General features: G+C 44.0%; 13 protein-coding genes across 13 annotated transcripts; 5 read left to right on the top strand and 8 right to left on the bottom strand.

Annotated features, from left to right (window-relative positions):
• Positions 1 to 20: 20 nt before the first annotated feature.
• Positions 21 to 1,346, bottom strand: L203_103686 (uncharacterized protein; the record flags this gene model as incomplete). Its single annotated transcript, XM_066213078.1, has 2 exons — positions 21 to 769; positions 830 to 1,346. 2 exons carry the CDS (start codon positions 1,344 to 1,346, stop codon positions 21 to 23), a joined length of 1,266 nt encoding a protein of 421 aa, XP_066069175.1.
• A 210-nt stretch (positions 1,347 to 1,556) lies between these two features.
• On the bottom strand, positions 1,557 to 4,497 carry L203_103685 (uncharacterized protein; the record flags this gene model as incomplete). The annotated part of the gene is made up of 4 exons (XM_066213077.1): positions 1,557 to 1,578; positions 1,630 to 1,700; positions 1,758 to 3,521; positions 3,571 to 4,497. 4 exons carry the CDS (start codon positions 4,495 to 4,497, stop codon positions 1,557 to 1,559), a joined length of 2,784 nt encoding a protein of 927 aa, XP_066069174.1.
• A 291-nt stretch (positions 4,498 to 4,788) lies between these two features.
• On the top strand, positions 4,789 to 6,888 carry L203_103684 (uncharacterized protein; the record flags this gene model as incomplete). Its single annotated transcript, XM_066213076.1, has 6 exons — positions 4,789 to 4,974; positions 5,030 to 5,299; positions 5,343 to 5,422; positions 5,468 to 5,547; positions 5,596 to 5,897; positions 5,947 to 6,888. The coding sequence occupies 6 exons, from the start codon at positions 4,789 to 4,791 to the stop codon at positions 6,886 to 6,888; spliced, it is 1,860 nt and encodes a 619-aa protein (XP_066069173.1).
• A 117-nt stretch (positions 6,889 to 7,005) lies between these two features.
• Positions 7,006 to 8,481, bottom strand: L203_103683 (uncharacterized protein; the record flags this gene model as incomplete). The annotated part of the gene is made up of 6 exons (XM_066213075.1): positions 7,006 to 7,139; positions 7,187 to 7,259; positions 7,309 to 7,358; positions 7,608 to 7,659; positions 7,706 to 7,849; positions 7,900 to 8,481. The coding sequence occupies 6 exons, from the start codon at positions 8,479 to 8,481 to the stop codon at positions 7,006 to 7,008; spliced, it is 1,035 nt and encodes a 344-aa protein (XP_066069172.1).
• Positions 8,482 to 8,691: 210 nt separating this feature from the next.
• Positions 8,692 to 10,706, top strand: L203_103682 (uncharacterized protein; the record flags this gene model as incomplete). The annotated part of the gene is made up of 6 exons (XM_066213074.1): positions 8,692 to 9,500; positions 9,554 to 9,853; positions 9,903 to 10,031; positions 10,082 to 10,242; positions 10,305 to 10,623; positions 10,676 to 10,706. The coding sequence occupies 6 exons, from the start codon at positions 8,692 to 8,694 to the stop codon at positions 10,704 to 10,706; spliced, it is 1,749 nt and encodes a 582-aa protein (XP_066069171.1).
• A 322-nt stretch (positions 10,707 to 11,028) lies between these two features.
• On the top strand, positions 11,029 to 14,924 carry L203_103681 (uncharacterized protein; the record flags this gene model as incomplete). The annotated part of the gene is made up of 8 exons (XM_066213073.1): positions 11,029 to 11,919; positions 11,972 to 11,981; positions 12,028 to 12,105; positions 12,152 to 13,404; positions 13,453 to 13,947; positions 13,998 to 14,738; positions 14,785 to 14,850; positions 14,898 to 14,924. The coding sequence occupies 8 exons, from the start codon at positions 11,029 to 11,031 to the stop codon at positions 14,922 to 14,924; spliced, it is 3,561 nt and encodes a 1,186-aa protein (XP_066069170.1).
• A 141-nt stretch (positions 14,925 to 15,065) lies between these two features.
• On the bottom strand, positions 15,066 to 15,776 carry L203_103680 (uncharacterized protein; the record flags this gene model as incomplete). The annotated part of the gene is made up of 1 exon (XM_066213072.1): positions 15,066 to 15,776. One exon carries the CDS (start codon positions 15,774 to 15,776, stop codon positions 15,066 to 15,068), a length of 711 nt encoding a protein of 236 aa, XP_066069169.1.
• Positions 15,777 to 16,298: 522 nt separating this feature from the next.
• L203_103679 (arginine N-methyltransferase 2) lies at positions 16,299 to 17,781 on the bottom strand (the record flags this gene model as incomplete). The annotated part of the gene is made up of 8 exons (XM_066213071.1): positions 16,299 to 16,486; positions 16,548 to 16,634; positions 16,697 to 16,873; positions 16,922 to 16,943; positions 16,997 to 17,094; positions 17,145 to 17,173; positions 17,229 to 17,403; positions 17,457 to 17,781. The coding sequence occupies 8 exons, from the start codon at positions 17,779 to 17,781 to the stop codon at positions 16,299 to 16,301; spliced, it is 1,101 nt and encodes a 366-aa protein (XP_066069168.1).
• A 198-nt stretch (positions 17,782 to 17,979) lies between these two features.
• On the top strand, positions 17,980 to 18,898 carry L203_103678 (uncharacterized protein; the record flags this gene model as incomplete). Its single annotated transcript, XM_066213070.1, has 4 exons — positions 17,980 to 18,289; positions 18,339 to 18,683; positions 18,733 to 18,845; positions 18,896 to 18,898. 4 exons carry the CDS (start codon positions 17,980 to 17,982, stop codon positions 18,896 to 18,898), a joined length of 771 nt encoding a protein of 256 aa, XP_066069167.1.
• An 89-nt stretch (positions 18,899 to 18,987) lies between these two features.
• On the bottom strand, positions 18,988 to 21,869 carry L203_103677 (palmitoyltransferase AKR1; the record flags this gene model as incomplete). The annotated part of the gene is made up of 11 exons (XM_066213069.1): positions 18,988 to 19,155; positions 19,203 to 19,810; positions 19,862 to 19,948; positions 20,001 to 20,026; positions 20,079 to 20,143; positions 20,194 to 20,520; positions 20,589 to 20,717; positions 20,764 to 21,117; positions 21,167 to 21,296; positions 21,347 to 21,576; positions 21,651 to 21,869. The coding sequence occupies 11 exons, from the start codon at positions 21,867 to 21,869 to the stop codon at positions 18,988 to 18,990; spliced, it is 2,343 nt and encodes a 780-aa protein (XP_066069166.1).
• A 465-nt stretch (positions 21,870 to 22,334) lies between these two features.
• L203_103676 (uncharacterized protein) lies at positions 22,335 to 22,907 on the bottom strand (the record flags this gene model as incomplete). The annotated part of the gene is made up of 3 exons (XM_066213068.1): positions 22,335 to 22,498; positions 22,546 to 22,653; positions 22,703 to 22,907. The coding sequence occupies 3 exons, from the start codon at positions 22,905 to 22,907 to the stop codon at positions 22,335 to 22,337; spliced, it is 477 nt and encodes a 158-aa protein (XP_066069165.1).
• Positions 22,908 to 23,769: 862 nt separating this feature from the next.
• Positions 23,770 to 25,212, bottom strand: L203_103675 (S-adenosylmethionine synthase; the record flags this gene model as incomplete). Its single annotated transcript, XM_066213067.1, has 5 exons — positions 23,770 to 23,876; positions 23,926 to 24,596; positions 24,646 to 24,896; positions 24,942 to 25,050; positions 25,163 to 25,212. 5 exons carry the CDS (start codon positions 25,210 to 25,212, stop codon positions 23,770 to 23,772), a joined length of 1,188 nt encoding a protein of 395 aa, XP_066069164.1.
• A 576-nt stretch (positions 25,213 to 25,788) lies between these two features.
• L203_103674 (uncharacterized protein) lies at positions 25,789 to 26,139 on the top strand (the record flags this gene model as incomplete). Its single annotated transcript, XM_066213066.1, has 3 exons — positions 25,789 to 25,841; positions 25,917 to 25,958; positions 26,013 to 26,139. 3 exons carry the CDS (start codon positions 25,789 to 25,791, stop codon positions 26,137 to 26,139), a joined length of 222 nt encoding a protein of 73 aa, XP_066069163.1.
• Positions 26,140 to 26,254: the final 115 nt, after the last annotated feature.

The following is a 26,254-nucleotide window of genomic DNA, read 5'->3' as shown; positions in this document are numbered from 1 at the left end:
TATGCCTCATCTTTGGCGAATTAACCTCCAGCCTTGAGCCTTTCAGCTTCTCTCTGAGCGTTGGCTGTGCTATTGGTTATGGTCACTTCTGCGACGCCCGCATCGGCAGGTTCCCAAGTGCCATCATTCTTTTCCTCATTAGGTGTTTTGGCTCTCTCTCCCAATAGAAATGTTTTTACTTTTGTTCCTATCCCTACTTTTGTTTTGCCATTCTGTTCATCCCCATTTTTGTTATTTTTCTTGTTCTTGTCCTTTTCACCTTTTTCGTTGTTTTTGTCTTTTTCATTCTTTTCATTCTTTTTGCTCTTGTCTTTGTTATTTTGACTCTTATTGTCTTCTAAATCAGCTAATGGCATCTTTCGTTTGGTTAACTCCCGCTTCAACACTTCCTTTTCTTTTTCTCTCTTCTTTCTCCACTTTTCCAACTCTTCATTGCCCTTCTTTTTAACCTGCTCTTCTTCTGCCTTTTCTTCCTTCTCCACTCTTTTAATGGTTTCATCAGATTTCTCATCTTTACGTTTTCGCAACTCTCTTTCCACCCAAGGTGTCAGAGTTGACGAGCCTGAACGCGAATTGGAACTTGAGCTGGAATTAGAAGTTGCTTCAGAATCGTATGCTGATTTAAGAAAATTACCAAGAACAACGATGCTTATAAATATGACAAAACCAATGATGACGAGGGCAAGAGTTAGTTCTGGTTTTTGAGTTGAATACCATCGCGGCCTGAATTCTCTCAGAGCAGTCAAATGTTTATAGGCGAGCGCCCTTGCTGTTGATTTATTCTTCATCAGCTTTGGATTGCTCTTTGGGAGTGAGTCAAAAAACGTACAATTCACACGAGCTACTGGTTTGGCCACTAAAGGTGGTGGGACTGGGTTCGGCACCCATCGACGATATCTACCATCCCATACCCACGCTGATCTTGATACGGAAGACTTTACTGCCTGGACTGTCTCATCTCTACTCCCAGCAGTGCTACTTTTCCACTGCCAATCCCCTAAACCAAGTCCTTCCATCAATCCTCCGGCTCCCGATGAATCCCAATCCAGTCCTTCTCCTTCTCTGATCCATAACCAGAGTCTTCCTCCTACATCCGGGTACACGCCCAGCATGAGAACTGCTCCAAATGCGAAACATATCAGACTGGTGGTGACGAAGAGGTCATTGGTGGAGAAAGGTAGAGCAGATGTATCTGGTGGCCGAGCACCAATGGAAAATAGTAAGAGAGGGATCGCAGGTAACAGGACCAAGAGGATGAATGGTCCTGGCAGGAGAGTAGGTGTGGGGGTGAATGGAGCGGGTTGAGGGGGTGGATTAGGTACTGAAGGCGGGATCGAATTTTGCATGCTTGTTTGAAGTCGGCCATGAACTCTGAATTATCATGAGTGATCGGTGCTTTTGAGACTTGGTCCCATCCACTAAACAAAGACGTCAAAGGATTAAAAACTGAAAGGTTATTAGGTGTATAAAGGATCTTTGAAGTTTGCTGCATCCTGGCTTGCTAAAATTTCACATGCATTTGTCTTGGTATCATATGAATACACAAATTTGTGTTTCTAAGTGTTGAATGATTGCCAGCTATTATCAGTACATGTTAGTCAATAATCACAACCTCATGATGTTACCGACGCTTCATTCAATGTTCCAAAAGCTGCATTTGCTAACATTCTCTGTTCCACTGTAGTACCTTTTGTATCCAACTGAAGCAGAAAGAAACGTCAGTATGTTATCTATAACAATCTCGCTATGCAGCTTACCTTATCGGGATGTAACCTCGCAATCACCTTCATGTACTTGACCTTGACCTGCTTGTCAGTGACCAATTCATGCATCCCCACTTTCATGCCTCCTTTCATAATATTGTCCCACAATACCGTATCCAGACTGGCAATCAATGCACGCAAATTCTCCTCTTTACCGGCTTTCCATCCAGCAATCTTTGCGTCCACAGCGTCTTTGTATTTGAGCCGAGCTTCTTCTTCCGCCTCAATAGCCTTTGTTGCCTTCCGTAGGTCGGCGACAGCTGCAGAGCGGCTAACATCTGTGGGCCTTGATAAATCAGGATTAGGCTTCGGTTTGACTGCAAGTTTTGTTGGTCTATTTCGAACATTTGTGATGGCAGTAGAGCTTTTGGCTCTTTGGTCACCTTCAATCATCTTTCTCGCTCTTCTAGCACCTTCTATCGCCATGTTTCTCGTGTTTCCAGCTGCGGCTCCCAACAGTGCATGGTCAAGTCCCATGACTCTTTCCCAATCTTCTGAAGCAGCTTGCCACTTTTCGCCCATCTCACATGCCTGAGCGCGTTTCACTAGTGCTTTGGTTATACTTTCTCCAAGTTTGATCTCAGCATACTCTGAGGGCAAAGGAGCTTCTTTGGATGGATGATAATCTAAGCCAATGATTGCAATGACGGTAGTGCAGTCTGAAACTGCGTTGCTAGAGTCTCCAAGTTTGAGACGAGTCGTAGCTCGGTTATTGAGTAAAGGGATGAGAAACAGATGGCCATTAGGAAGAGAGGAAATAGCCAGAGAATAAGAGGATTCAGCTTCGGTGAAACGGCCCAATTTGAAATGTTCGTTTCCTTTGGTCTTGTGTGTAGCACAAGCCTGGAGTTGTGAAGGAGTGGCAGAGATGAGTTTGCGAGAAGTAACTGGAGTAGTAGGTTTGGAAGTTGTTTTGAGAGACACAAAAGTTTGAGGTGATGAAAGTGCAGAAGTTTTATTAAGAGTTGGTTCATGTCCATTAAATAATAGATCAGCACTTGGAGATTTTGTGCGTTTATGGTTGATGTGGGTAGAGCCCTTTTGCGTTCTAGGTTTTGTAGTATCAGCTGGCTCTGTACTTGAAGACCCCGCCATAGGCCCCATATTGTCTTGTTCTTCATCGTCGCTATCTCTGAAACCACCTTCCACTTTGTGCGGTTTTATATTCTTCCAGTCCTGACTCTCTTCCATCCACTTGGGCCTCCCAATTTTCTTTTTCTCTTGACCATTCTGCCTAGTTGTGTTATCTTCAAAGGCTTTCTTCTGCTCTTCATAAGCTTTAAAAGCCTTTTCCTTGCCTTGGTTCCAGAACAAAGTGGCTTTCTGAAACATATTTTGCCCAATTTCTGAAGCTTGTGCAAGAATACGCTCGGCTTGATCTTGAGCATTTAAAGCATCTCGTTCACGTTCTTCCACCGTACGTGCTTTTACAGACTCGCGTGAAGGACCGGCACGGCGTTTACGACGTCGTTCCCTTTCTGCTTCCTCATGCTTTTGCCTCTCGGATTCCAAGATGTTGTGGTCAGTGTCAATCAAATCACTTATTTCCACTTGTTCCCTACCAAATTCAGCAGCTTGATCATTTTGCGGGCCGAGAAGGATATTTATAGCAGCTTGAACATCCAAACCATCAGAAGTTTGGGCAAGTGCTTCACGAGCTTGAGTAGGCCCAAATCCCATCTCTACAATTTGGCCGACGATATGAGGTGGCGGAGACATTGAGTCAGGCTTAGTCTTGGATGAAATGATCGATCTATGCTATAGAAAAAGGTCAAGTGACAAAAGGTAAGAGATAGATATCACGTACTGTGGCATTATGCGGCTCTGGAGAATTGGCTTTGCTCAAGTGATCAAAGATATCATCATAATCTTTATCAAAAAAGGGATCTGACGCTCCTATAGTCGGTAGTCTTCCAGTTCCATCCCCACCATTAACATTACATATTGAGCCATTGGTAGATTGTGGCTGAGAGAATTCAAAGGCATCAAAGTCAAATGAATCTGCAGGCGATACAAGCTGAGGCCGAGATTGAGGTGCTGGAGACGGAATCTGGGAGCGCGCTTCACCCGTAAGTTTCTTTTTTTCTTCTGCTGGGGAACCATTGTCTTGTAATGAATCCCAGAATGATCCATGAGCGGGAGAACTTTTACTAGGAGCCGGCGAAGGAGTGAGAGAGCTATCGGTAGACAGAGACCGTGATATTTGACTACCAAGGGATGAAGCAACCGCCGATGTAGGTTGCAAAAGGGCTTGAGAATCCTGTTTCACAGAAATCTTTGAGGTTTCATTATTGATAGCTGGCTTATTACTCCTACCCAAATTCTCCCAGAAATCATTGTTGGCTTCAAAATTTATACATTTTGCTGTCTCCTGCTTTCTCTTTTCTTCAGCAATAGCGGCCTGCTTTTCAGCCATTGTCAAACTTTTACGCGGGCCAGGTCCAGAAACAGACAAAAGACTGGAAAAGGCGTCAATTTCGGGCGCGGCTGTAGTCTGAGTGGATGGCAGGATACTTGGAGTGCTTGCTCCAGAGCGGGAAGGGGTCGCGCGAGAGCTGTTAGGAGCAAGTGGTGCTGACAAGGGAGTAGTTGGACGAAGTAATGTCGAGGAATGGTAATTTGGAGCATTTGAAGGAGCTGGTTTTGCTAGAAAGTCAAACGCTGCCGGCTGCTTTGGATTGACTGTCTTGCTTTTTGAGCCTTCTGCCCAGTTAAGCTCCAAAAGGTCGTCCATGTTTTCTATTTTTAATGTAAAAGAAAGAAAGAAATGGAATATAATAACAAACTCGTTGATAACGATCATACTTACTGTCAGGCACAAACGAGCCCCCCTTGAATAATAAATAAATAAATTTCATTAAAAATAAAAATAAAAAATCTAATCAATAACCTTTTTCACTCAATCTTTTGTAATCATCCCAAAACGTCGTTGTTCCAAAGCGCTTGCATAGGCGTGCTCACCAAGGCAGCCAGGCTCACAGCTGTTGGGGCAGTTCAAAAAAAAATCTTTTCAAATAGTACCATTATGACTGTCAATAGTATCGATGGGTCAAGTCTGCAGTCGCAGGTTTCTTCAGCTGAAGAGCAGAAAAAGGATACATCTTGCCATGGAGCAGAAGTGCGGCCAAAGAAATTAGAGGGCTATGATTTCTACAAATCAATAGGGAGTCCTAAGTATGTGGTCGCCCCCATGGTTGATCAGAGTGAATTGGTAAGCAATCTCTGTCTTGTTTGGTGAAAACTGTTGTTTATCCATCACGTATTAGGCATGGCGTCTGTTATCCCGTTCTCCTCTTCCTTCAGACATTGCTGGAACCTCTGAAAAGATTACCACTCCATGGGGAAAGACTTTGGTCCGTCACCCTGGTGGAGCACATGTATGCTATACACCCATGATTCATGCAAAATGCTTTGTGGAAGCCAAGGGTGAAGGAGGAAGGAATGGTGATGGTCAGTTTTGCTTGAGTCTTGATGAAGAAGGGAGTGAAGGTGTCATTGGCGGTATAGAAATGGGTGACAGACCTTTAATTGTACAGGTAAGTCGAATTGTTAGAGAAACGGATGTTCACAGAGAACCAGTTTTGTGCAAATGACCCAGATATACTGTTAGCTGCGGCTAAGAAGCTAGAACACCGTTGCGACGCTGTAGATATCAACTTGTATGCCCACCAACCGGCCGATCCACAGATATTGATGTTTTATAGCGGATGTCCACAGGGTATCGCCAAACGAGGGAATTATGGCTCCTTTTTACAAGATAAATGGGATCTCATCTATAAACTCAGTACATTCTCTGGATCACTGTGAAAACTTTTACTAATATAGGCTTCAGTCAACACTCTTCATAAAAATCTATCTATTCCTGTCACCGCCAAATTTCGTGTTTTTCCTGAGGTTGAAAAGACAGTCAAATATGCTCAAATGATGGAATCTGCTGGCGCACAAATTCTTACTTGTCATGGTCGAACACGTGAGATGAAGGGCCAAAATACTGGCTTGGCAGATTGGGAAATGATTCGTCAAGTTAAACAAGCCGTCAAGGTACCAGTTTTTGCAAATGGCAACATTTTGTACCGAGAAGATGTGGACAGATGTTTGGAGTTTACTGGGTGCGATGGAGTCATGAGTGCAGAGGTAGGCTGGTTTTAATTGCTGTTAATAGACGCTCTCTGATAGAAAACAGGGCAACTTATCCAACCCGGCAATCTTCCTTCCATCCAGTCATCCACTTTCTCATCCGCCTATCACTCTCCTCGCTCGGCGGTATCTTGACATTGTTGAGTCTCTCAAGACACCCACTGCCGGCTCAGCAATCAAGTCTCATCTCTTTCGTCTTTTGAAACCTATCCTCGACACTGACGAAGAGCTCCGTGTGCAGATAGCCAATTGTCGGTGGAGTGAAGGAATGAAAGGTTTCAGAGAGATTATTGATGATATTGAAAGCAGGTGTGAGCCGATTCGTGATAAGTTGGGCTCTGGCTGGCGCGCTCCACCTCTTGATCCTAGCACAGGCTATCGTACTCTTCCCATTTTTGCAGCTCAACCTCAAATACGTGCTAAACCAGTTTCAACAGAAATAGGAGGCCATGAAGATATGGTTTCTTGTCCTCCCTCTCCATCTACATCCATCAATGACGAAGAAGGCAAAGAATTAATATACGACACTCCGAATATTACCACTGCGCCAGCATCTTCAATTCCTGGGACAGTTCTTTTCTCGCGATCACACCGTCATACAATAAAACAACCCGAACGATGTGTCCATTTGAACTGCACTGGCGTTGCAGCCTCACGATGTCCTACACGAGCATGTATTACACACTGTAGAGTTATTCGAGCAGTTGAATCCGGATATACAAGCGAAGAAGCTGAAAAAGCTGTTCAGGCAGGTAGATTGGTCGGCATGGGTTGTGAAGCACACGAAGAGAAAGTGAAGGCAAGGAAAGAAAGGGAGGCTAGAAAACGCAAAGGTCGGGAGCTTGCCAAGGAGAAGACTAAAGAGCGAAAAATCTTGGAAAGACAAACAAAATCTGAGGATAAGAGTAGTCGAGCAGGTAATGATGATGACGGGAGCGAGGAAGTGAGGATGACTGAAGAAATTTCTTCTGCCGATAAAATGGCCTAGGCCTTCATTGCATGGTGATCTTTTTTTTATACTTGGGTTCACTCTTACATTACAATTTTGCATGGCACTATCGTATCACGATCATGTATTTTTCATCTTGTTGACAACACCCTTGAATCATTCAACTTTCCATCTAGCCACACTATCCGTATCATCACCCTCCGCATCCAGCAATAACTCCAAACTCCATACAGAAAGCAAAAGAGCAATATTGATCCATCTCCACCATGTCTGAGATCCTCCATCGAGCACTATTCATCGTCAGTATACGAAAACGAATAAGTGTTGTTGTCCTTACATAGGAGATGAGTGTAAACTGCTATCAAAATAGCCCGTCGATACGAAAGAAATATAGTAGTCAAACGCATGTTCTACTCCTTCCATCAGACGCCCAACCTTGTCTAAAGCAAACAAACTCACAGCAGGTTCATCTCCGAGCGTCCTGCCATCCCAAAAGCCTTCTTTCCCTTCTATTCTTTCGTCCCATCCCATGCTTGCCCTTCTCAATATTGGCACAATCCTCGCAGCCATATGTAAGACGGTGATGCGATATATCAGTGATAACAGCAAATGAGGTGGAAGAGTACGCAAGACAGTCATGAAAGAGGGGAAAAGAGAATGGAGAGAGTAAGAGATGAGGGAAGAAATGGAAGGTTTATCGATAGGTGGTAAGGAAGATGGCTGCCGAAGAGGGGAAGGGGAGGGAAACCAAGAGAAACCAAAGGTCCGGGATTCCATTTCTCCTTCTATTCCTGAAAGCCACGCAGAGTACTGTCCAAATTAGTTCTGACGCCAGAGACCGAAAGCAAGAACATACTACGACGTAAACGAAAACGAGACTAGTCTCAAGCACATTAGTCCTTTTCAGGCTGAATCCAATCAGGGAGAGGAATAAGACAGAAGTCAGAGCGGAACCGAGAAAAAAAGCAGGAAGTGCAGAAGTCGATGATAAGGGGAACACCTATGGGGTTTGTGAGCAACAGCTACTGCTAAACACTAGAAAACACAAACCTTGACGACACCAGCCAAGCCCGCGCAATACACTAATGCAGCCGCCATTAGGGCCACAACACTTCTCCATTCCAAGCCTTCATCCTTATCTTCTTCATCTGCCCAACCTTTTCCAACTCTTCCTGCCACTTGAATGACCAACAAAGTACTTATGCCCTCGAGCAAGGTGAACAAGGGGCTCACCCACCTGAGTATTTGGGCATACGCAAATGGCAACACATTCACTAGCCAATGAGAAAACGATGGGAAGATGGAGGTTGAAGATGCAGGCGATGGAGGAGAAAGATAGAAATAAATGGTCACCAGCGTGAGCATGGAAGATACCAGAGGAGAAAGAAAAGAGAGGATATATATGAGAGGTGCAACGGGGGTGTTTTTGAGACAGAGACGAAGAGTCGAATAGAGGAAGTGATGAATGGCGAACAAAAAGGACAACAACAGAAACGAAGGCGGGCCTATCGCATCAGCAATATTTCTAGCCAAAGACATACCTAGCAAGTCCAATGCCATGGGAAGTGCCAAAAGAATTTGGGCAAAAGTGGCCATGCCTTGTATGAAGGACAAGAAGTTGGCCACGCCCATATTGTTGAGCTTTCCTGGCTGCTTTCACTTTAACTCTGGGATATTTCGTATAACTTGAGAGATGAAAAGATCAAACATAATTTATAAAGTTATTATTGTCATAAATAAATAAAAGTAATGACGTCTACACTTTTTTTCTTTTTTTTCCTTTTGTAACATCAACAACATATTTTCATTATAATCTTTGATTCAATCAGTAAAGTCAGTGATATGCTAACCACATCTCCACACTCAAATCGCCTATTACGATGTAGAATGCTCTTTGCTCAGAGTATTGGGCATCGACTACGAGAGAGTAGCTACAGCACTAGCTCATCACCGCCACCTGGGGCCAACATCAAGACGACTGCATTTCTATCCATTGCGCTTTTGACATCTGCCTACCTATTGTATCAATATGAATCCTCATCTAAAAATACCATATTGACAGCGACACTAGGAGGTAGACCAGTGACCTTGCTTCCGAAGAAAAACTCTACATTTCAATTCAACGTTCAAACGAACCGTGGACTTCAAACTTTTGAATTTGAGCGCAAATCTGATGAAGAGGTAGAAAAAATGCTCAGAGAGAACGAAAATAGTCAAAAGGTGAAGAGAGCAGGTAATCCTGTTATTAGGTGGGACAACAACTGGGTTGGATCCAATGATCCATGTGAGGACCGGTGGGCGAACGATCTTGTTCCTAGGAAGCAGACCGCCATAGAAAGACTTAACGAAGCTACAGCCTTCTGGATCTCATGGTTTAAAGACGATTCTCAAGCCTCTCTTGCGGAGACCGAGGGTAAGCGCGACCTGATGCTCTTTTCTATCATGGATGGACATGCCGGAGATGCTACTTCAAGACTTTTACAAAAATCGTTGAACCCCACAATTGCGTTGGCTCTGGCGGGACTGCAAGCTGGTCATTTTCCAGACGAGAATGGTTGGAGCTCGTGGTCAAAGTATTGGAGTCCCTGGTATTACCTGGGGTTTGAAAAGATCTGGACACCTGAAAATGTCTCGCAAACCGTTCAACAAGCGTATGCTACCCTTGGGTATGTTCTCTACTTATAATTAATGAAGAAGGTGGTAGGTATCTCCAACTGGACGACAATATCTGCAGAACCCCCATCTACCTCCTTCCCACTGTTATCTCTACGTCAACTGATCTTTCTGCACAAGCGGCTCGGCAGACTTTTGTTGCATTAGCACAATCTGCAAATGCAGGCGCTTGCGCTATAACAACTCTTGTAGATTCCGAGAGTGACGATCTATATGTTGCGTTGGCTGGCGATTGTAGAGCAGTAGCTGGATGGCAAGGGATTGACGGCCAGTGGAGGTGTGATGTCTTGACGGAAGACCAGATGGGCGAGAATCCTCGTGAAATCGAACGGTACTCATTTTTTTAATTGCCCCATTGTCCCTACTAATTTGACAGGCAGAATAATTAGCGAGCATCCGCCACATGAAAAAGATACCGCCATTCGCAAAGGCCGTGTTTTAGGTGGTCTGCAACCCACTCGAGCCTTTGGAGATGCCATTTACAAATGGACAAACCAACAAGTCGCCGAGTGAGTCTCTTGCATTGCTGCGACCCTGCAACCGCTATAACTCTTTTCAGGATTGCAGACATGTTTTCTGCAGAAGGGCAGAAATCACGCTTAAGTAGACCACACAGCTATACACCTCCTTACGTGACAGCCAAGCCAGAAGTTGCCTATAGAAAACTCCATTCCAAGTTAGGAGAAGAGCTCAAATTTATCATCATGGCCACTGATGGTCGTAAGCTTCGCTCTCTTATCAGCCGAAGTGAAAGCATTGAACTGACACACATTTTAAATTAGTGTGGGACCGTCTGACGTCTGAAGAAGCTACCCTCCTCGTCGCATCCTACCTTGCCCATTCATCCCATCCACCAGTCTACAAAACATCTCTTCCAAAACTTTTCCCTCTCTCTTCTCCTCTCCCTCTTTTTCAAAGATTATACCCAGCACAAAACTATCCGCAACCGGAAGGAGAGACCTGGGTCTACGAGGATGACTCTAATGCCGCAACACATCTAATCAGGAACAGTCTTGCTGGAGGTAATCTGGATTTGAGAGCAAAGTTGCTCAGTCTGACAGGTAAAGTATCAAGATGGATGAGGGATGATGTTACCGTTACGTGAGTATTTACTCCAGACTTGTTGGTCCTATCCTAGCTGATCTTTAGAAAGGGTGATATTTTTTGGAAATGGACAAGAATAATCGGTATTGCTGTGCTGTATGCATAGCATTACCTATCCGCCTTTTTGGGCTTTCCATTGTACACCTATTCCTATTGCTCTCGTGCCATGCTTATGTCTAAACTTGTCTCTCTCAGACTGTTATATATCATTGTAAACTCTTGGGTTATCCTGTAGAACACTTATCGGCGATGTCCGTTATCGATTTGGTGTGTCGTCATTATCCTGCCGTCATTTACCATCTCCGCAGATAAAAAATTGATTTGATTCTTTTTAATTTTGTTTATTTCTTTATCATTGCATCCTTCTTTTCCGTTTCTCTTGACCCATAATCTGTAAGCGCTATGATAGCGCCCAGGAAGATAGCCGTATGGCCAATTGGCGGACGGACGGTTTTCAGAGCACTTTCAGCAGTTCGACCAGGATATCGGTCACAATCCTCATATGGCTCAACTCAACCTGTCAAGGAAGCAGAAGGAAAAAGTGGACGCTTGACTGGCAGCTCAAAGCTTTTTGCTGATGCCGTTGTAGAGGATGAAGGTTGCGCTATTTCTGGTGACTCTAGGGACCATCTTCGCCTGACACAAGGTCCCGTCTGGACTGGTGAAGAACCTACATCAGATGCTGTACTTCGTATGCTTGTAGATGCTCACAAGCCGCTTAGAAATCAAGGAGGCATCAAACACAATGCTTCAGAGGAAAAGATAAAGGGATGGATGAAGGGCTTCAATATCGAACCTAGGGTTGGAGTCGCTCCACCACAAGCCCAGGAGAACGATTCGATAGAGGATATCCCTCACAGGACGAAGATACCGCCGCATCTGCACCGACCATGGTACTCCACATACACTGGAGGGACGCAGGCAGCCGAAGAACCTAGGGTGAAATATGGAATATTTAACAACAGACGCCAAGATGGCACTTCTCTTACCAATTTACTTGAACTCCAGTTGTCCCACAATGCCGATAACAATGTTTGCGCTCAGCTCAAAGCAGTCCGTAAATCAAACAAGATTATGGGTCGCTTGGATAATGCTCGCGAGGGGGCCTTGGACTACAAATTAGGTCTACCACCTAATACTCCGCATCTGGTGTCGTCGGGCGAAGACGAAGTAACGAAAGAACAGACGTTTCGGGGAAATAAGCAAATGAAGGGAAGTAGTGTGCTTGGTGCCCAAAGAGGCGGATCTAGTGGTATGAGAGCTTGGGCGGGACTGGTAGAAGATCGAATAGTGGTTTGTCATGTGCTCTCAAAACAGGAATGTGATGCTGATATCAATTGAGTAGCGTGCTAAAGGTAAATGGATTCCGTAGACGATATGACTTCTAATTTATGGATACAGAGGCTGGATTTTTCAACAATACTGCTGGCAAGGGAAAACCCATACTTAATGATCAAGAAGCTCGAAATCCGCATATAGGTGCATATTCTTTCCAGAATGAGGAGCTGCGCTGACGATGTTTCAGAGAGAGGAGAACTGTATATGAACCGTATTGTAAAACGCCAAGGTGCTCTTCCGCCATGGATAGAACTCCTCAATCTTTTGGATTCAAACTTAGCGACTTTTCGATCTACTCTGCTTTCTACTTACAAGATTCATTTGGTTCGAAAAATCATTTCAACAACCTCCCTGCAGCCCCTTCCTCCAATACATATGATCCCAGACAGAGATGCTGAATGGGAGGCAAGAGAAATCAAATTTCATCAAGAGAATGTTAAACAGATTAATGATCTGATCCGTAGAATGAACGCTCAAGCTCCATCGCCTGCAAGGAGGCATCTTGTCACTCTTGAGGGAGAACTCAATAGAATTAGAGGCAATGTAATAAAGGAAGAAGTTTGGAAAGAGATCAAGACTAGAGCAGAGCAAAATGTCAATCACTCTCTTCAAAAGCAGTATACTAGAATTACACCCTCTCTTTTTCGAGGTGGAACTTGGGATAAACTGAAAAATACGACTAGAAGATCATTTAGTGCTATAGTCAACTTAGATATCAACCCAACAAAGAACCTTAATGGTCAAAATTTAACCGGCTCCTCAAAGAATGCTTCAGATGAAGACAGCTGGGAAAATTCGCATGAACAGACAAGTGATGCACAGGATCCAAAACCTTTGAGACTTGTAGTCATGATCGGAGTCGGCTTTATTGCTGTTATTTATCTCTATCGCTGGCCGGTTCGTAATGACTCTCACAACTTGCCTGCATCGCCTTCACCTGGAACTTTTACGACCACCGTCAACACAGCGATTGCTAAACCTACCTCCGAGCCGCCTCCCACGATTATCCATATCATCCGGACATACGTTTATGAACCAATTGCAACTCTAGTTCGATTCTTTCAACTTGCTTTCTTGTTTGGTCCTGTCATTTTGTTGTCGCCCATGATATTCGTCGGCAAAACAGAGAAACTGAGGCGTTCAGGACGATCAATCAGCGGTGAACAAGAGAATTGGGGAGCAGTCTGGTGGTATGGTTTCCTTGTAAAGCAAATGGAGCGCGCCGGACCCTCTTTCATTAAACTCGGACAGTGGGCTGCTTCTCGTGCAGATCTTTTTCCCGCGGCCCTTTGCGCAAAGATGGGCAGGTTGCATTCCAACGGTAAACCACATAGTATGAGTTATACTCATCATATATTGGAAAGTGCCTTCGGTGTCAAACTCCTAGATATCTTTGAGGATTTTGATGATGAGCCAATCGGATGTGGAGCAATTGCTCAGGTGCATTCAGCTACCTCTTATTACATTCTAATGCTTATCATGGTATAGGTCTATAAAGCAAAACTTCGACCAGGAATCTTCGCAAGTGCAGAAGCAGAAGATCATGATTCCAACAATCTTGTCACCCCTCAAACTGCCAGTGTTGCTGTCAAGGTTATCCATCCATATGTTCGCGCAACCATCCGAAGGGATATTGCTATCATGTCTGTCTTTGCAAAGTTCATTAATGCTCTCCCAGGGATGCAATGGATATCTCTACCTGAAGAGGTCATCGTTTTTGGAGAAATGATGAACTCGCAATTAGATTTACGAGTGGAAGCTCATAACTTGGATAAATTTCAACAGAATTTTAATAACAGAGGTCGAAGAATAACTTTCCCTACGCCAATTAGACTATGTGATGAGAACAGGAGACAAAGTGAAACGATGAAGGAAATATTGATTGAAGAGTTTGAAGATGCTTTGCCACTCAAATATTTCTTGAGTAATGGCGGGGGACCTTATGACCACAAAATTGCAAGTATTGGACTTGATGCCTTCTTAGTAAGTGTATCTAGATAAACGAAAAGTTAGGTAACTAACAGATCTCAAAGGAAATGCTGTTATTAGACAACTGGACTCATGGCGATCTTCATCCTGGTAACATCATGATTCGCTTCTACAAGCCTACAACGACCGACTATCTATTTCCTCTACTTAACAAATCCACAAAAAACTCAATTATTCCTGCGTCTTCAAATCGTCAAGCTTCGTCTTCTATCGTCCCCGAAGATATTGTTCACTCTCTTGCAAATTGTGCACAGAATCAGGAAGCCTGGCAAAGTCGTCTTGAGGAACTTCATGCTGAAGGATTTGAACCACAGCTGATATTTATCGATGCTGGGCTGGTGACTTCACTGGATCAACACAATCGTCGAAATTTCCTTGACCTTTTCCAAGCTGTTGCTGAATTTGATGGCTATAAGGCCGGTAAACTTATGATTGAGCGATGTCGTACGCCCGATTACGCGATTGACGAAGAAACGTTTGCCCTGAAGATGCAGCATATTATCTTGAACGTCAAGTCGAAAACTTTTTCACTCGCCAAGATCAAAATTAGTGATCTTCTTACAGATGTACTGAGAGCTGTCAGGCAGCATCACGTCAAGATGGAAGGCGATTTCGTCAATACAGTAATATCGATATTGTTATTAGAAGGAATTGGTAGGCAATTGGATCCGGATATGGACTTATTCAAATCTGCTTTACCGATATTGAGACAGTTGGGGAAACAGATGGGAACAATGGAGGCCATTCAAGCTACGCCTACTGGTAATATCTTGGCCATGATAAAGGTAAGCAAATTACTCGCATCGTTTGAAACGCGCTTAATTGTTATAGCTCTGGGTTTGGGTAGAAGCCAGGCAAGTGGCGGGAGAAGTATCGACTTTGGATCAATGGATCAAGGTATGTTAAAGTCCTCATTTCCGCATTTCGTTGTTAACCGATTATAGTACGACCGTCTTACGCCATCAATCTAGAAGCAGGATCATGTTGTATTGTAAATGAAAGTCTGTTGTGGCACCTCGTAAAATCAATGCAAGATTATAATATACAATGGTGTGATGATATAAACTGTACAAGCGCATAACCTCCTTTGTCTCCTTTCAACGCGCCATCTTCTATCTGTTCCTCTTGGATCGTCCATATGCCTGCAAGATTGCCAAGACAGGACTGAATTTCTCACTTGTCTCTGGTTCAATATCCCATTTTGTGCCCCTCAAAGTTGATTTCCCCGCTCTGTTGGCTCCCACCGTACCTTTCAATTCCAAATCATTTCCATTCTCTGATGACTTCTCTCTAAACTTACTCCTTAGGATTCTGCTCACTGCTTCTCTTGATATTCCAAATTTCTGAGACAACATTGTTCGAGAGAAGCGTTCTGGATCTAGTGAGTGAAGAGTGCGAAGTCCAGCCATGGCGGAGAACGTGAGTTTTTTGGTAGGTTCCCAAGGTCCACGGAGAGCTTGTTCGCTTCTCTGTTCCGCATAAAGGTTTTCTTCGAGAGGGACGGGGGCAGGCATTCTTTCTACGGCATGTCTAGGCGACGGTGGTGGACGAAGAAGAGGGCGATATGTCATCTTTCCCTTGGAGCGAGACTTTTTCTGCTGCTTTGAAGTAGCGGAAGAGGTTTCTTTGATATGCGTTTGCTCTACAAAAACGTCTTGCTGAGCCTGTGAGACAATTGCGCTAAATTCGCTTTTGGGTAGAAATGTCTTGGATGAAAGAACGAAAGACTTGGAAAAGATGTGTTCTCGTTGTCCACAGATATGACACATAATCTGTTTCACACGCGGACGGACAGAGGAAGAGGATGCCAGACAAGATGTCATAGTCGCAGATAAAATGATATTTAGATATGTTTAATATATTAGAAATTAAAAGATGGCAGAATATTTTTTCAAGTAAATATTATTAATTACAAAAAAAGCTTCCGTTAACAGTCTGTTTATTTGCCCTTATCACAAGACTTTCTTAAACTAAAACAATGCGATGCTATTTTGTAGGGAACAAGAAAGGCTAAGTCTAGTAAAAAGTATACAAACTTTGTTGGGACGAGCTTGATCTGGTGGTATTGTCAAATAGCCAGAATGGGTTTTTCTTACATTTAGGTGGTGAACAGGCGCTATGCGTGTATAGGCCATATGAATCATTGATTTGGTCAGCTTCTAAGAGATCGCTTTTGTAGTCGACCAAATGTGTTACCATATACGGAGAACATCGAAACATATGCCTTGTTTCTTTTTTTTAGAGGATTCAATAGCTACGAATGTCGCTCATTTCATTACCTGGAAGTGTTGTCATCGGGTCATCGGTAGTATTATTAATTCACCCGAAAACTGACGGCGCTTCTTCTATACAGGGCTCATCTTACAGATAGGAAGCTTATATCCTAGAAGGTCCCAATATTTTCTTCTTACACCTTTCCATACTTCTTCGCGTTGGCTTTCAGGAATGAGAACATCATGCCACTCAGTTTCAAGACCAATATCTTGAAGATGCAGGTCTGCCAAGCTCGAAGACACAGCGTAGATCGTTGGATCTGGTATAGTATGTTAGCATCTGTAATAGATGGAAACATGTTGTGAAGACGAAATACTTACTAGTAGCTCCAAGGCCATTCCAGAAAGAAAATCGACCATTCTCAGCATCTAATATATCGGGAAGAATCTCAAAGAACGTCTTAAGATCTAGGCAATATTGAAAATATTTATTTATTTATTCTCGACGCAAGTACACCAGTTTCACTGACCTTCATATCCTTCCGCAAAAGTATCCACAAAAATTGCGTCAAACCCCGTTCCATCTGGAGTTCCAGACAAGACCTCGCCAAGTTTTTCTCCGTCCAATAACCAGTCTTGCCAGCGCCCTTCAAGAATACGAACATTGGGAAGAAGATGAAAACCTTTTTGGCGGATGTATCCAAGGACTTGGGGATGCGCTTCAATGATAGTATGATGAGATGGCTTAGGCTCACATGCTTGAAACAAGCGATCAATCTGAGGGGTTTCAGTTCGAGTGAGCTTTAATTATCACAAAACAACAAACATACAATTCCAAGTCCGAAGCCGACGTTGAGGACAGACATACCTGCCTTACCTAACTGAGCCTTGGGATGGTCTTTGGTCAACAGTCGGACGTGCTCAGCCACTTGAGACTTGGATTAGTCATGCCGTGGATAAGATTTTGCGCTGATGTACTCAGAGGTTCTTCCCATCCCATCATGACTCTACATTCGTATTTAATCATATGTTCTCCACTCTTTTGGGTATTGGTGAACTTACCCATTACCATCTTCGTCAAGAACCCTTTCTCTGCCATCATTTCCAGAGTCCCAAGTGAGTTTACTCTTGAGAAATACAAGGTTGTCTCCAGCAGAGGAATTGTCCTCAGCGCGGAGGGTTATGTTCCTTGTAACATCTGACGAGGAAGATCCAGCTAAGGCATGATGAAGCATTTCTTGACGAGCAAACTTAGCATCGTAATGTACTCCTATGCGGGCACAAACGCACCACTCCTGATACCCTCATTCCTAATAATCTCCCAGCCCTCTTGATCACCAAGTGATAAACAAACCTCTCCTGCTGTCCGGCCCCATTTATCGACAGCATTCCATACTGCGCCTCTTTGCAGAAGAAGTCTCAAAAGCTCTGGTTCTTTCCTTTCAGCGGCATAGTGCAGCGGTGACCATCCCAAGTCATCGTCCTGGAACCAAGCAGGAGCACCAGCTTCTAGCAAGGTTGCAATACTTGAAGGTGAATCTGTTTTTGTAGCAGAGATCAATGTTAATGCAAGTGAAGTGAGAGAGGGATCCAAATCCGTTACTTCATTGACCATTTTGTCTCTTTTTGGAGTCTTGTCGTTCTGTAAAGTAAAATAGAAAATGAAAATATAACTTTCAGAAATTTACTTATTTTAAAATAATAATAAAAATGTGCCTGAAATATGACTTTAATTGACAAAAAGAGTTGATAAAATATTTTGTACTCACAACTAATTAATCTTTCTTTAAAAATAATCTAAAAAGTGTTGAAAATGGAGATGGAAATGCTTGAAAGAGAGGAATGCTCATCAAGATCGCCCAAGAGACGACGGACAAATCGATCTATATCGGCAGTTGGCAGGAATAATGATCAACGAGAGAGTGAATATGTCTCTTTTGAGATACAGCCAGAGATACGGCCAGACGAGGAGGAAGAAGGCGACTTTGAAAATACTCGCAACAACGGAAGCCAAATCTATGAATCAGAGAGAGTTTTGAGGGGTAAAAGAGCATGGGTTACTCGCAAAGCTCGAAGAACACAAAAGCTAAAGAATGCTGACAAGTATATCCATGTTCAACCAGGTATCCTTCAAAACTGTTTTTAAACTGGTAGAAATCTGACGATCTTCAGCTCAGGTGCTGCCAAATCCTTCAACAGACCTTTTGAAATCCATACACTATCATGCGGCGGACTTTTATGCTTATCATTCACTTCTTTCAATTCCAAAGAAACGTCAAAGGGCAGCGCCGTTTCAGAACAAGAAACGCATAGAACTCTATAAGGACAGTCTGTCATTAGGGAGTGGTGCGGCCAGGGAAGAAAGAAACTCCGACAGTGAATCAGATGCCTCTGGAGGAGCAACAGCGGAGCATATGGATGATTGTCCCGACAGACGCCAGGCTGGAGAGCCAAAGGGTAAATACAAAGTCAGAGATATGTACAGAGCCATAGAGGGAGAGGGCTTGATGGCTATCGGTGGGTATCAACATCCATTTGGCTCAGAGTACGAATTGATACACAATAGGGATTCTAGTGCAAGAGTATATTGCTAGAAAGCTGCATGAGGCAGGGTATTGCTTCCCACAAAGGGCACAAGACCAATACAATGATTCCGAAGACGAAGGGAGCGAACAAGACGTAAGCAACGGCGAGAACAATGGGGAGGATGACGACAATAACAAAGAAAGTAATGAACATTGCTAAAGTCTGTTCTCGCTCATCCTGAGCTACCTATCAGAAACCCTTGCAATCAAGTGTGTAATTAATTCATCGAGTTGCATCACGCCTCCTGGCCACTGACAGCCTCATAGGCACCTCTACCTCCTTCCTTTGCCATACTCTTGCCCATTGCTAGCTTTCTTCTGTATGTCCTCCATCCTTCGGGTGGTATTTCGTAAAGCCTCATGTAATCAATGTCGTCATCCGGAAACCAGAAATCAGAACAGTTCTTCAATACAGTCAGCACCTTTCATAAGGTTTTTTCAAGGGATTTACTTTAAGCATTCCCATATCAAACGGATTCTGGTCCCTACCGGCTCTTCTCATCCCACCCAAAGCCTGTCCTCTCGTGAAACGGTCCAGCCCTAGAACATTGAGCAGTGGACCTGTCAGCATTGTCCAAAGATGACCGCAAATGTGAAGGATTATGTTTTGTTGCCCATGTCCATGTGCGCCGTGGCGACATTGCGGCCCATGAACATGCCCTCCTACTTGAGGTAAGAGGACGTTCTCTTCTGCCTCATTTTCTCCAAAAGTTGATCCGCTTGGTTCAGATACAACTCCTTCCATACCGATGCTTGCACCTATCGAGGCGACCCGCTTCATCGCTCCACTCTGATCTCTCAAACTTTGGCCTCCGCGGCCGCCCATAAACCCATATCGTCCCAGATTAGACACTTCAAAAGTCGTCATCTGCCTCGATATCTGCCAAAGGTGAGAAATAGCGAGGACAAAAGTCCATGTGAGTTGCAAAGTGGCCCATAGCGCAGTGGCAAGAAGGAAAGGATCATAGCTTCCAGCACGACAAAGAGTTGTAGACATATCGCAAAAGGTAAGACCGGGTGAGGGTGATTGTATGTATTCGGGGGCATTTTCAAGGATGTCTGACGAAAGTCAGCCATAACAATCCGAAAGAGGACCCTTGTCGCACTGACAGGCAATAGTGAGTTTGTTAAACAAAAGAATTCCACCTATCAAGAAAAGAACGAATAATAAGAATGATCGATGGTTGTTTGTACCAACTAATGCAACAATCAGTCATGTTTGCTCTCGTTGTTTGCTACATTGACCTACCACAGTTCCATATCCACGGACAATGGCTATGCGACATCAGCTGCCGCCCACCTTACTCAACCAATAAAATAACCTTACTGATCAAATTTTGCTACACAACGCTCACATGTTCTACAATGTTTCGACCGTAATGGCTTCTTGGCCTTCAGATGATATCAGACCGGCTCCAAATTTTAATACAGAAAGAGCTTACCATGCAAATAATACAAAAATTTGTTCCATTTAATCTTCCGGCGTCCACAAGCTCCTCTAGAACCTCTTTAATCTCCGCATCTTTCTCTCCTTTTGGCACAAACCCAGGATCGCTCACTATGGCTGTGTAAAGAGACCAAGCGCATCCTGCAATCATCACACCAAAGCTTAGATTACTAGTTGCATGGCCTGGGGTCCCCAAAAGGAGCCGACTCAGCCAACACCATCCAACACAAAGAATGCTCGCGATAATTAATGAGGCGAAGTAATTCGAAGCTGAGATTTTGTCTTGCGTCTTGATATGACCGAGCAAGGTGTAGACGATGGTCTTAAGGGATTGTCAGCATAAACCTTTCTCACAGCCTGCAAAGACCATTAGTCTTTTGTATAACTCACATATTGTATGGCCGCAAACTCGCCAATTGCTAAAGGAATAGCCAAATAGATTGGTAGCCAGTCAAATGTCTTGAAAATCATCGCCAAGCCCACAGCGGGTAGAACAAAGATGGCCAATTCTGTATTTCTCTGAGCGCATTCAGCAAAGACCTCTTAGTGAAACACTTATACCCACAGGATTGAATTTTCCTTCAACTTTTCGTCCTTCAACAGTCCAACCTGCTTCCTCTAAACCCTTTTCAAAAGGCGCGAGCCCTTTTAATTCCTCCGACATATCCCTAGGAGTCTTTCCAGACTCTTCTTTTGCATGCAAATTTGCGCCAGCTTCGACCAAATGTCGTATTGAAACCTTGTTACCCTTCACAGCAGCCCAATGCAAAGGTGTCATACCAGCGTTGTCTGTTGTGTTAACGGAAGCTCCGTGGCGAATGAGGAGATCTACAGAAAGTGCATCACCTTGGTAGGCTGCCCACATCAGAGCCGTATGACCATCCTGGTCTTTCCCGTCAATGGCTACTGGCTGATGTAGCTACGACAATTAATGGTCATTAATCATGACTGTTGCTCATGAACCTCACCATATATAGTAATGGCATAACTGAACTGGAGTGGGCAATAAGATGTAATGTGTTGAATCCTTGCGAATCATGTATATTCGGGTCCGCTCCTCTCGATATCAGTAGATAGATTACATATAAATGACCATTCCTGCAATGCTCGTTGGTGCTTTTCCATTTCCACCTGCAGACAATACATACCTAGCTGCCCATTGCAAGGGAGTAGCTCTCAATTCTCCGCCTATAGCATCCACCTCGGCTCCGTTATCCAACAAGAAGCGACACGTTCCCATGTGTGCGTTGATAGCAGCCCAATGTAGCGGTGTTACACCTTGAGAGTCTCGTATGGAGATATCCATGGAAGGATTTTCACGTATCATCGCTGCTATAGAAGCCGTATCTCCTCTCTGAGCATGAGAATGAATGCTGAGCTATAAAAAAACAACAAATCAGCTCAATTTCTCCTCTGTCAATCGTCCACGCATTATAAAAGGTAGAGACAAACATCGTTATAAATCGGTGATTCCCTGATTGTTTCCAGTCCTACTTCTTGACTATTTCTCTCCGTCTCGTCCTCCTCACCTCCTTCGTCCTCCTCTTCGCCTGAGTTTGATCCTGCTGCATCTATTGCAGAACGCTCAAAGATTCCTTGGACAGAACTTGGGCTTGTACCAAAACGCTTAATGTCCGGTGTTACGGCCATCCTCTGTATGCTGGATTCCATTATTGCGTTTTACGAGCTAGGCTCTCACAGAGACAGGGAACCAGTCGAGAGGTTTAATGGGCTAGTTGAGTCAGATGAAAAAGAAAAAACAATTCAAAAGGTAAATTTATGTTTCAATTTAAAAGTTGGTCATTTACATGCTGTGTAACCCAAAGGATTAGAATAGAAGTGGAGGCCATGTCCGGACGTTTTGGGTTACAGGCGGACACTAAAAAACGCATATGAAAAGATCAATACGTAGATGAAGGATGAGACAGGAATGAACATGAGCTAACAGGAAATAAATACATACTGGCTGTATGTATATGACTTGACTAGATATACGATGTTGATGATATCCCATACCGGAAGCCACTAAAGCATTCTCAATCAAGGAATAAGCTAGAACCAGACGTCATGCTAATTCTTGATTGACGATGAGCCAAGTGGTACAGCGGCTTCGAGGGTATAACCTCTACCGTACGCTCACTGCTCGTCAACTTCCATACTGTCCTGCTCAGCTGTTACCTCTTCGGACAGGTCTGCTCTGTTCCCAGGCCGTCTATGTTCAGCAAATGACGCCGGAAGCATAGCATTGGTAGTATGTTCGCTGTGGCTCGTCTGCTTGTCTGGCTTTCTATCAGCTGTAACTATAGACCGTCTGTTAGCCTCATTCAAAAGGAGAGTGGTGATTTACCCCAAGGTCTTCGATCCATGGGGCATTGTTGCTGAGACTCATCTTCCTTTTGTCCAATCCACTTCAATAGACAGTGCATATGAAACACATGTGTACATTCTCCCCAAACTGGGACAATTTTTCAGTCCTTGCCATTTTACCATTGAATCACGCTCACTCAACGGGCAATCGTCTCCTGGGACCTTGCACTCGGGACATGTGCTCTCAAATGGAGCTTGGCAGATACCACAAATCTCTTCATCGTCGTCATCATCCATTATTCCTGCATCTGGAGACGCATAGTGGTATAACTTGTGGGGCTCATCCGAAACGTCCCAAAGCCAGTAAGCCACAGCATTGTAGGAGCTGATCTTGACTTTCATTATTTTCGTTTTGTTTTGTTTAGGTCGTTAAGCTATAGGAAGTAGGCGGCTTCGCTGACAGGGATCCTTGGCTTGATAAATAAGAAATGTAAAAGGAGATAACTAGCGTGACATTTAAATTGGAATAGAAAGAACCAAATAAACCAACAGATAAATTTAATTACGTAACAATTTAGCCAAACCTCCGTCCATAAAGACATAAGAAAGCAATATTGTATTATATCAACTCTTCATTACATTTTTTACATTGTCAATATTTACAAGCCATATTGAGCAGTAGCAATATCTACAGATTCTACTTTACTTTGTTTGCCATAGAAAGAGCTCCGGTGGTACGAATATCGACAAGGACGACGTTCTCTCTTCGGATTGATATTGAGACATCTTTTAGATGGCAACCCTATCAAAACCACCATATAGCTCTCTTGATTGCTAAGAATCTTCTTATGAATAGACTTCTTGCTTATAGACTGGAGCTGTACCAATATTTGTGGCGGTTGAGCGCATTGCATAATATAACGGATAACCCACATCCCTACAATATCTATTGCCTGTTTCGTCCGTTACTTCCTCCACATTGAAAAAGAAATCAAAAGAGTAACAGAAGATATACAACTTCGCCTTGCCTTCCAGAAAAAACCCAAAAGACATAGACGTATCAAAATCGACCCAAAAGGTACTTGGTGTATGTAAATGGTTTAGCATGCGGGGGAAATCGTGCTGTTTAGAAGAAAAAAATGCGAATGATGACAGAAGTGATGGAGGAGCGAGGAGGAACTCGCATAGGGCTTGGTTCAACAAGTATCCCATCTAATCAAGAGAATAGTGACAATGCCTGAAATTTGCGAAAACGGTCAACAGCTTAGAGTTGAAGCTGCTTGGGTTGCTCCCAAGAGTATTCAGGATTGCCAAAGTGGCCATAGGCCGCGGTTTTGAGATACTGAGGTTTTTGGAGGTTGAGGGTTTGGACTGTAACACACATCAGCAGCCGCTTTACTTTATGTTTTCCTCAGCTTACCGATAAGTCCAGGTCGGAGGTCAAAGTTTTGCCTGATAATGTTGACGAGCTCAGCATCGCTCTTCTTTCCGGTACCATAAGTGTCAACAAAGATGGACAGAGGCTCGGCAACACCAATAGCGTAAGAAAGTTGGACAAGAGCTCGGTGAGCAAGGCCGGCGGCCACAAGGGATTTGGCAATCCATCGGGCAGTATAGGCAGCGGATCGGTCAACCTTGGACCAGTCTTTACCAGAAAAGGCACCGCCACCGTGGGCACCCCAACCGCCATAGGTGTCGACAATGATCTTTCGGCCAGTGAGACCGGCATCACTCTGAGGACCGCCAATGACGAATCGACCGGAAGGCTGGATGTGGTAGATGACTCGGTCATCGAGGAGGTTCTTGGGAATAACCTTCTTAATGATCTTTTCGAGAATCTCCTCACGAATCTTCTCAGTGGAGATCTCCTCAGCATGCTGGGTGGAGATGACAATGGTGTCAACACGAAGGGGAATCATAGCTCCCTCTTCGCTTTTTTTGTACTCGACAGTGACTTGAGTCTTGGAGTCGGGTCGGAGCCAGCCCAACGAACCGTCTCGTCGTGCAGCGGCCATGGCAGCGTTAAGTTTGTGAGCAAGAGTGATGGTAAGAGGCATCATCTCAGGAGTCTCATCAGTGGCGTAGCCAAACCTGAATCCACAGTCAGCATCTAATATTGTGCTGCTCGAGGGTAACTTACATGATACCCTGGTCGCCAGCACCAATAGACTCGAGAGAACCATGGTCGAGACCCTGGGCAATCTCGTGAGATTGTTGTTCAATGGCAACCAAGACGTTGCAAGTTTTGTAGTCAAAGCCCTTCTCTGAAGAGTCGTAACCAATCTGCTTGATAGTCTCACGAACGACCTTTTGATAGTCGATCTGAGCCTTAGTGGTGATTTCACCAAAGACCATAATCATGCCGGTCTTAGAAGCAGTCTCGCAAGCGACCTAGCATCATGAGTGCTATCCTTTTGACAGCTTGACCGCACATACCTTAGAGAATGGGTCCTGGGCCAAACATGCGTCGAGGATGGCGTCCGAGACCTGGTCACAGATCTTGTCGGGGTGGCCTTCGCCGACAGACTCTGAGGTGAAGAGGAAGCTACACCCATACGAATACAGTAATAAGAGTGACGCAGACACAAAGTGAAACCAATCTATTAGCGACTGCCGTCCAGCATCAAACGTGCTTGTTTAAAAAAAATTCAACTTACTGGCCAGGAGCAAGCTCAGTGGCTGTGCCGTTACCGTTAACAACAGTCATTTTTATGATTAAAAAGGAAAAGGAAAGGAAAGAAAACTAAAGAGTTGAGCTTATAAAGAAGAAGGCAAATTGTAAATAGAGAAAAAAATTAAAGAATTGAAAGAAATTATATATAGGAGAAAAAAAATGACCGCTACGCACGGACCCTCATTGAAAATTATTCAGGGCAACCATATCGTCCCATAAGCTGATGGCGTGCGAGCAGCGGAATCAAATTTATGTAAAGCCATTTTCATTTTGACTTTTGAAATGTTTCTGGTACTTTTTATACTTCAAAATTCTTTGCCCATCATTCTCAAAGCGCAGCAGTCAACATGATGAAGACGAGTTGAGACGGAGAATGATGTGACTCACCTCAAAACATGAACATCCAATCAGCCTGTCTAGTACTGGTGCTTCTGTTGTATCGTGGTGCCAGGCCTTGGGGTAATTGAGTTCAAGTCTTGATCTTCTCAATAAATATATCTTGGCCCTTTTCAAAGCCGCTGTCAACGCATAACACAGCATTTGAGGTTCCAAAGGCACCTTGGTTACTCACAGGAACTTTTTATAGTACTTTCAAGATGTTTTCAAGTGATGGTTACAAATGACGAATCATTGACCAAGTATCCTCTTTTCCTTCGCACGCTGTATTTGCGTTGGCCCTTTGATACCTAGCTTCGCTTGAAAAAATTTCGGTCAAGCTGGCACTGTGGGCATTGTAGCAGCGAGGGAGGCGTTCCATACTGCAAGGCGGACACGTGCCGGTAAGCTACCACTCTGGAGCAACGATGTAGGTTATTCTTACCTGCGGTTGACAGCTTCGAGCGCGAGTGTAGGAATGTGTCAGAGAATGATATTTACTTGTCAACGAGTTCTGTATTGAGAGCAGTAGTAATTGTCTCTACAGAATGGGAGTTTTTTCTCCTTCTCAAGCGTATTCTGTGACTCAGTCTCGAGAGGCGCATCAAACGGCAACGATAAGTTGACTCTTATCCATTTACGCCTTTCTCCTTTGCTTTTGATGAGTCACATCTATAGCTACCATTTGGGAAGCTTCTCT

Source organism: Cryptococcus depauperatus, chromosome 4 (assembly GCF_001720195.1).
Source record: "Cryptococcus depauperatus CBS 7841 chromosome 4, complete sequence".
Taxonomy (NCBI): domain Eukaryota; kingdom Fungi; phylum Basidiomycota; class Tremellomycetes; order Tremellales; family Cryptococcaceae; genus Cryptococcus; species Cryptococcus depauperatus.
The sequence above is the reverse complement of the archived record's forward strand: the minus strand, read 5'-3'. Positions and strand labels throughout refer to the sequence as shown.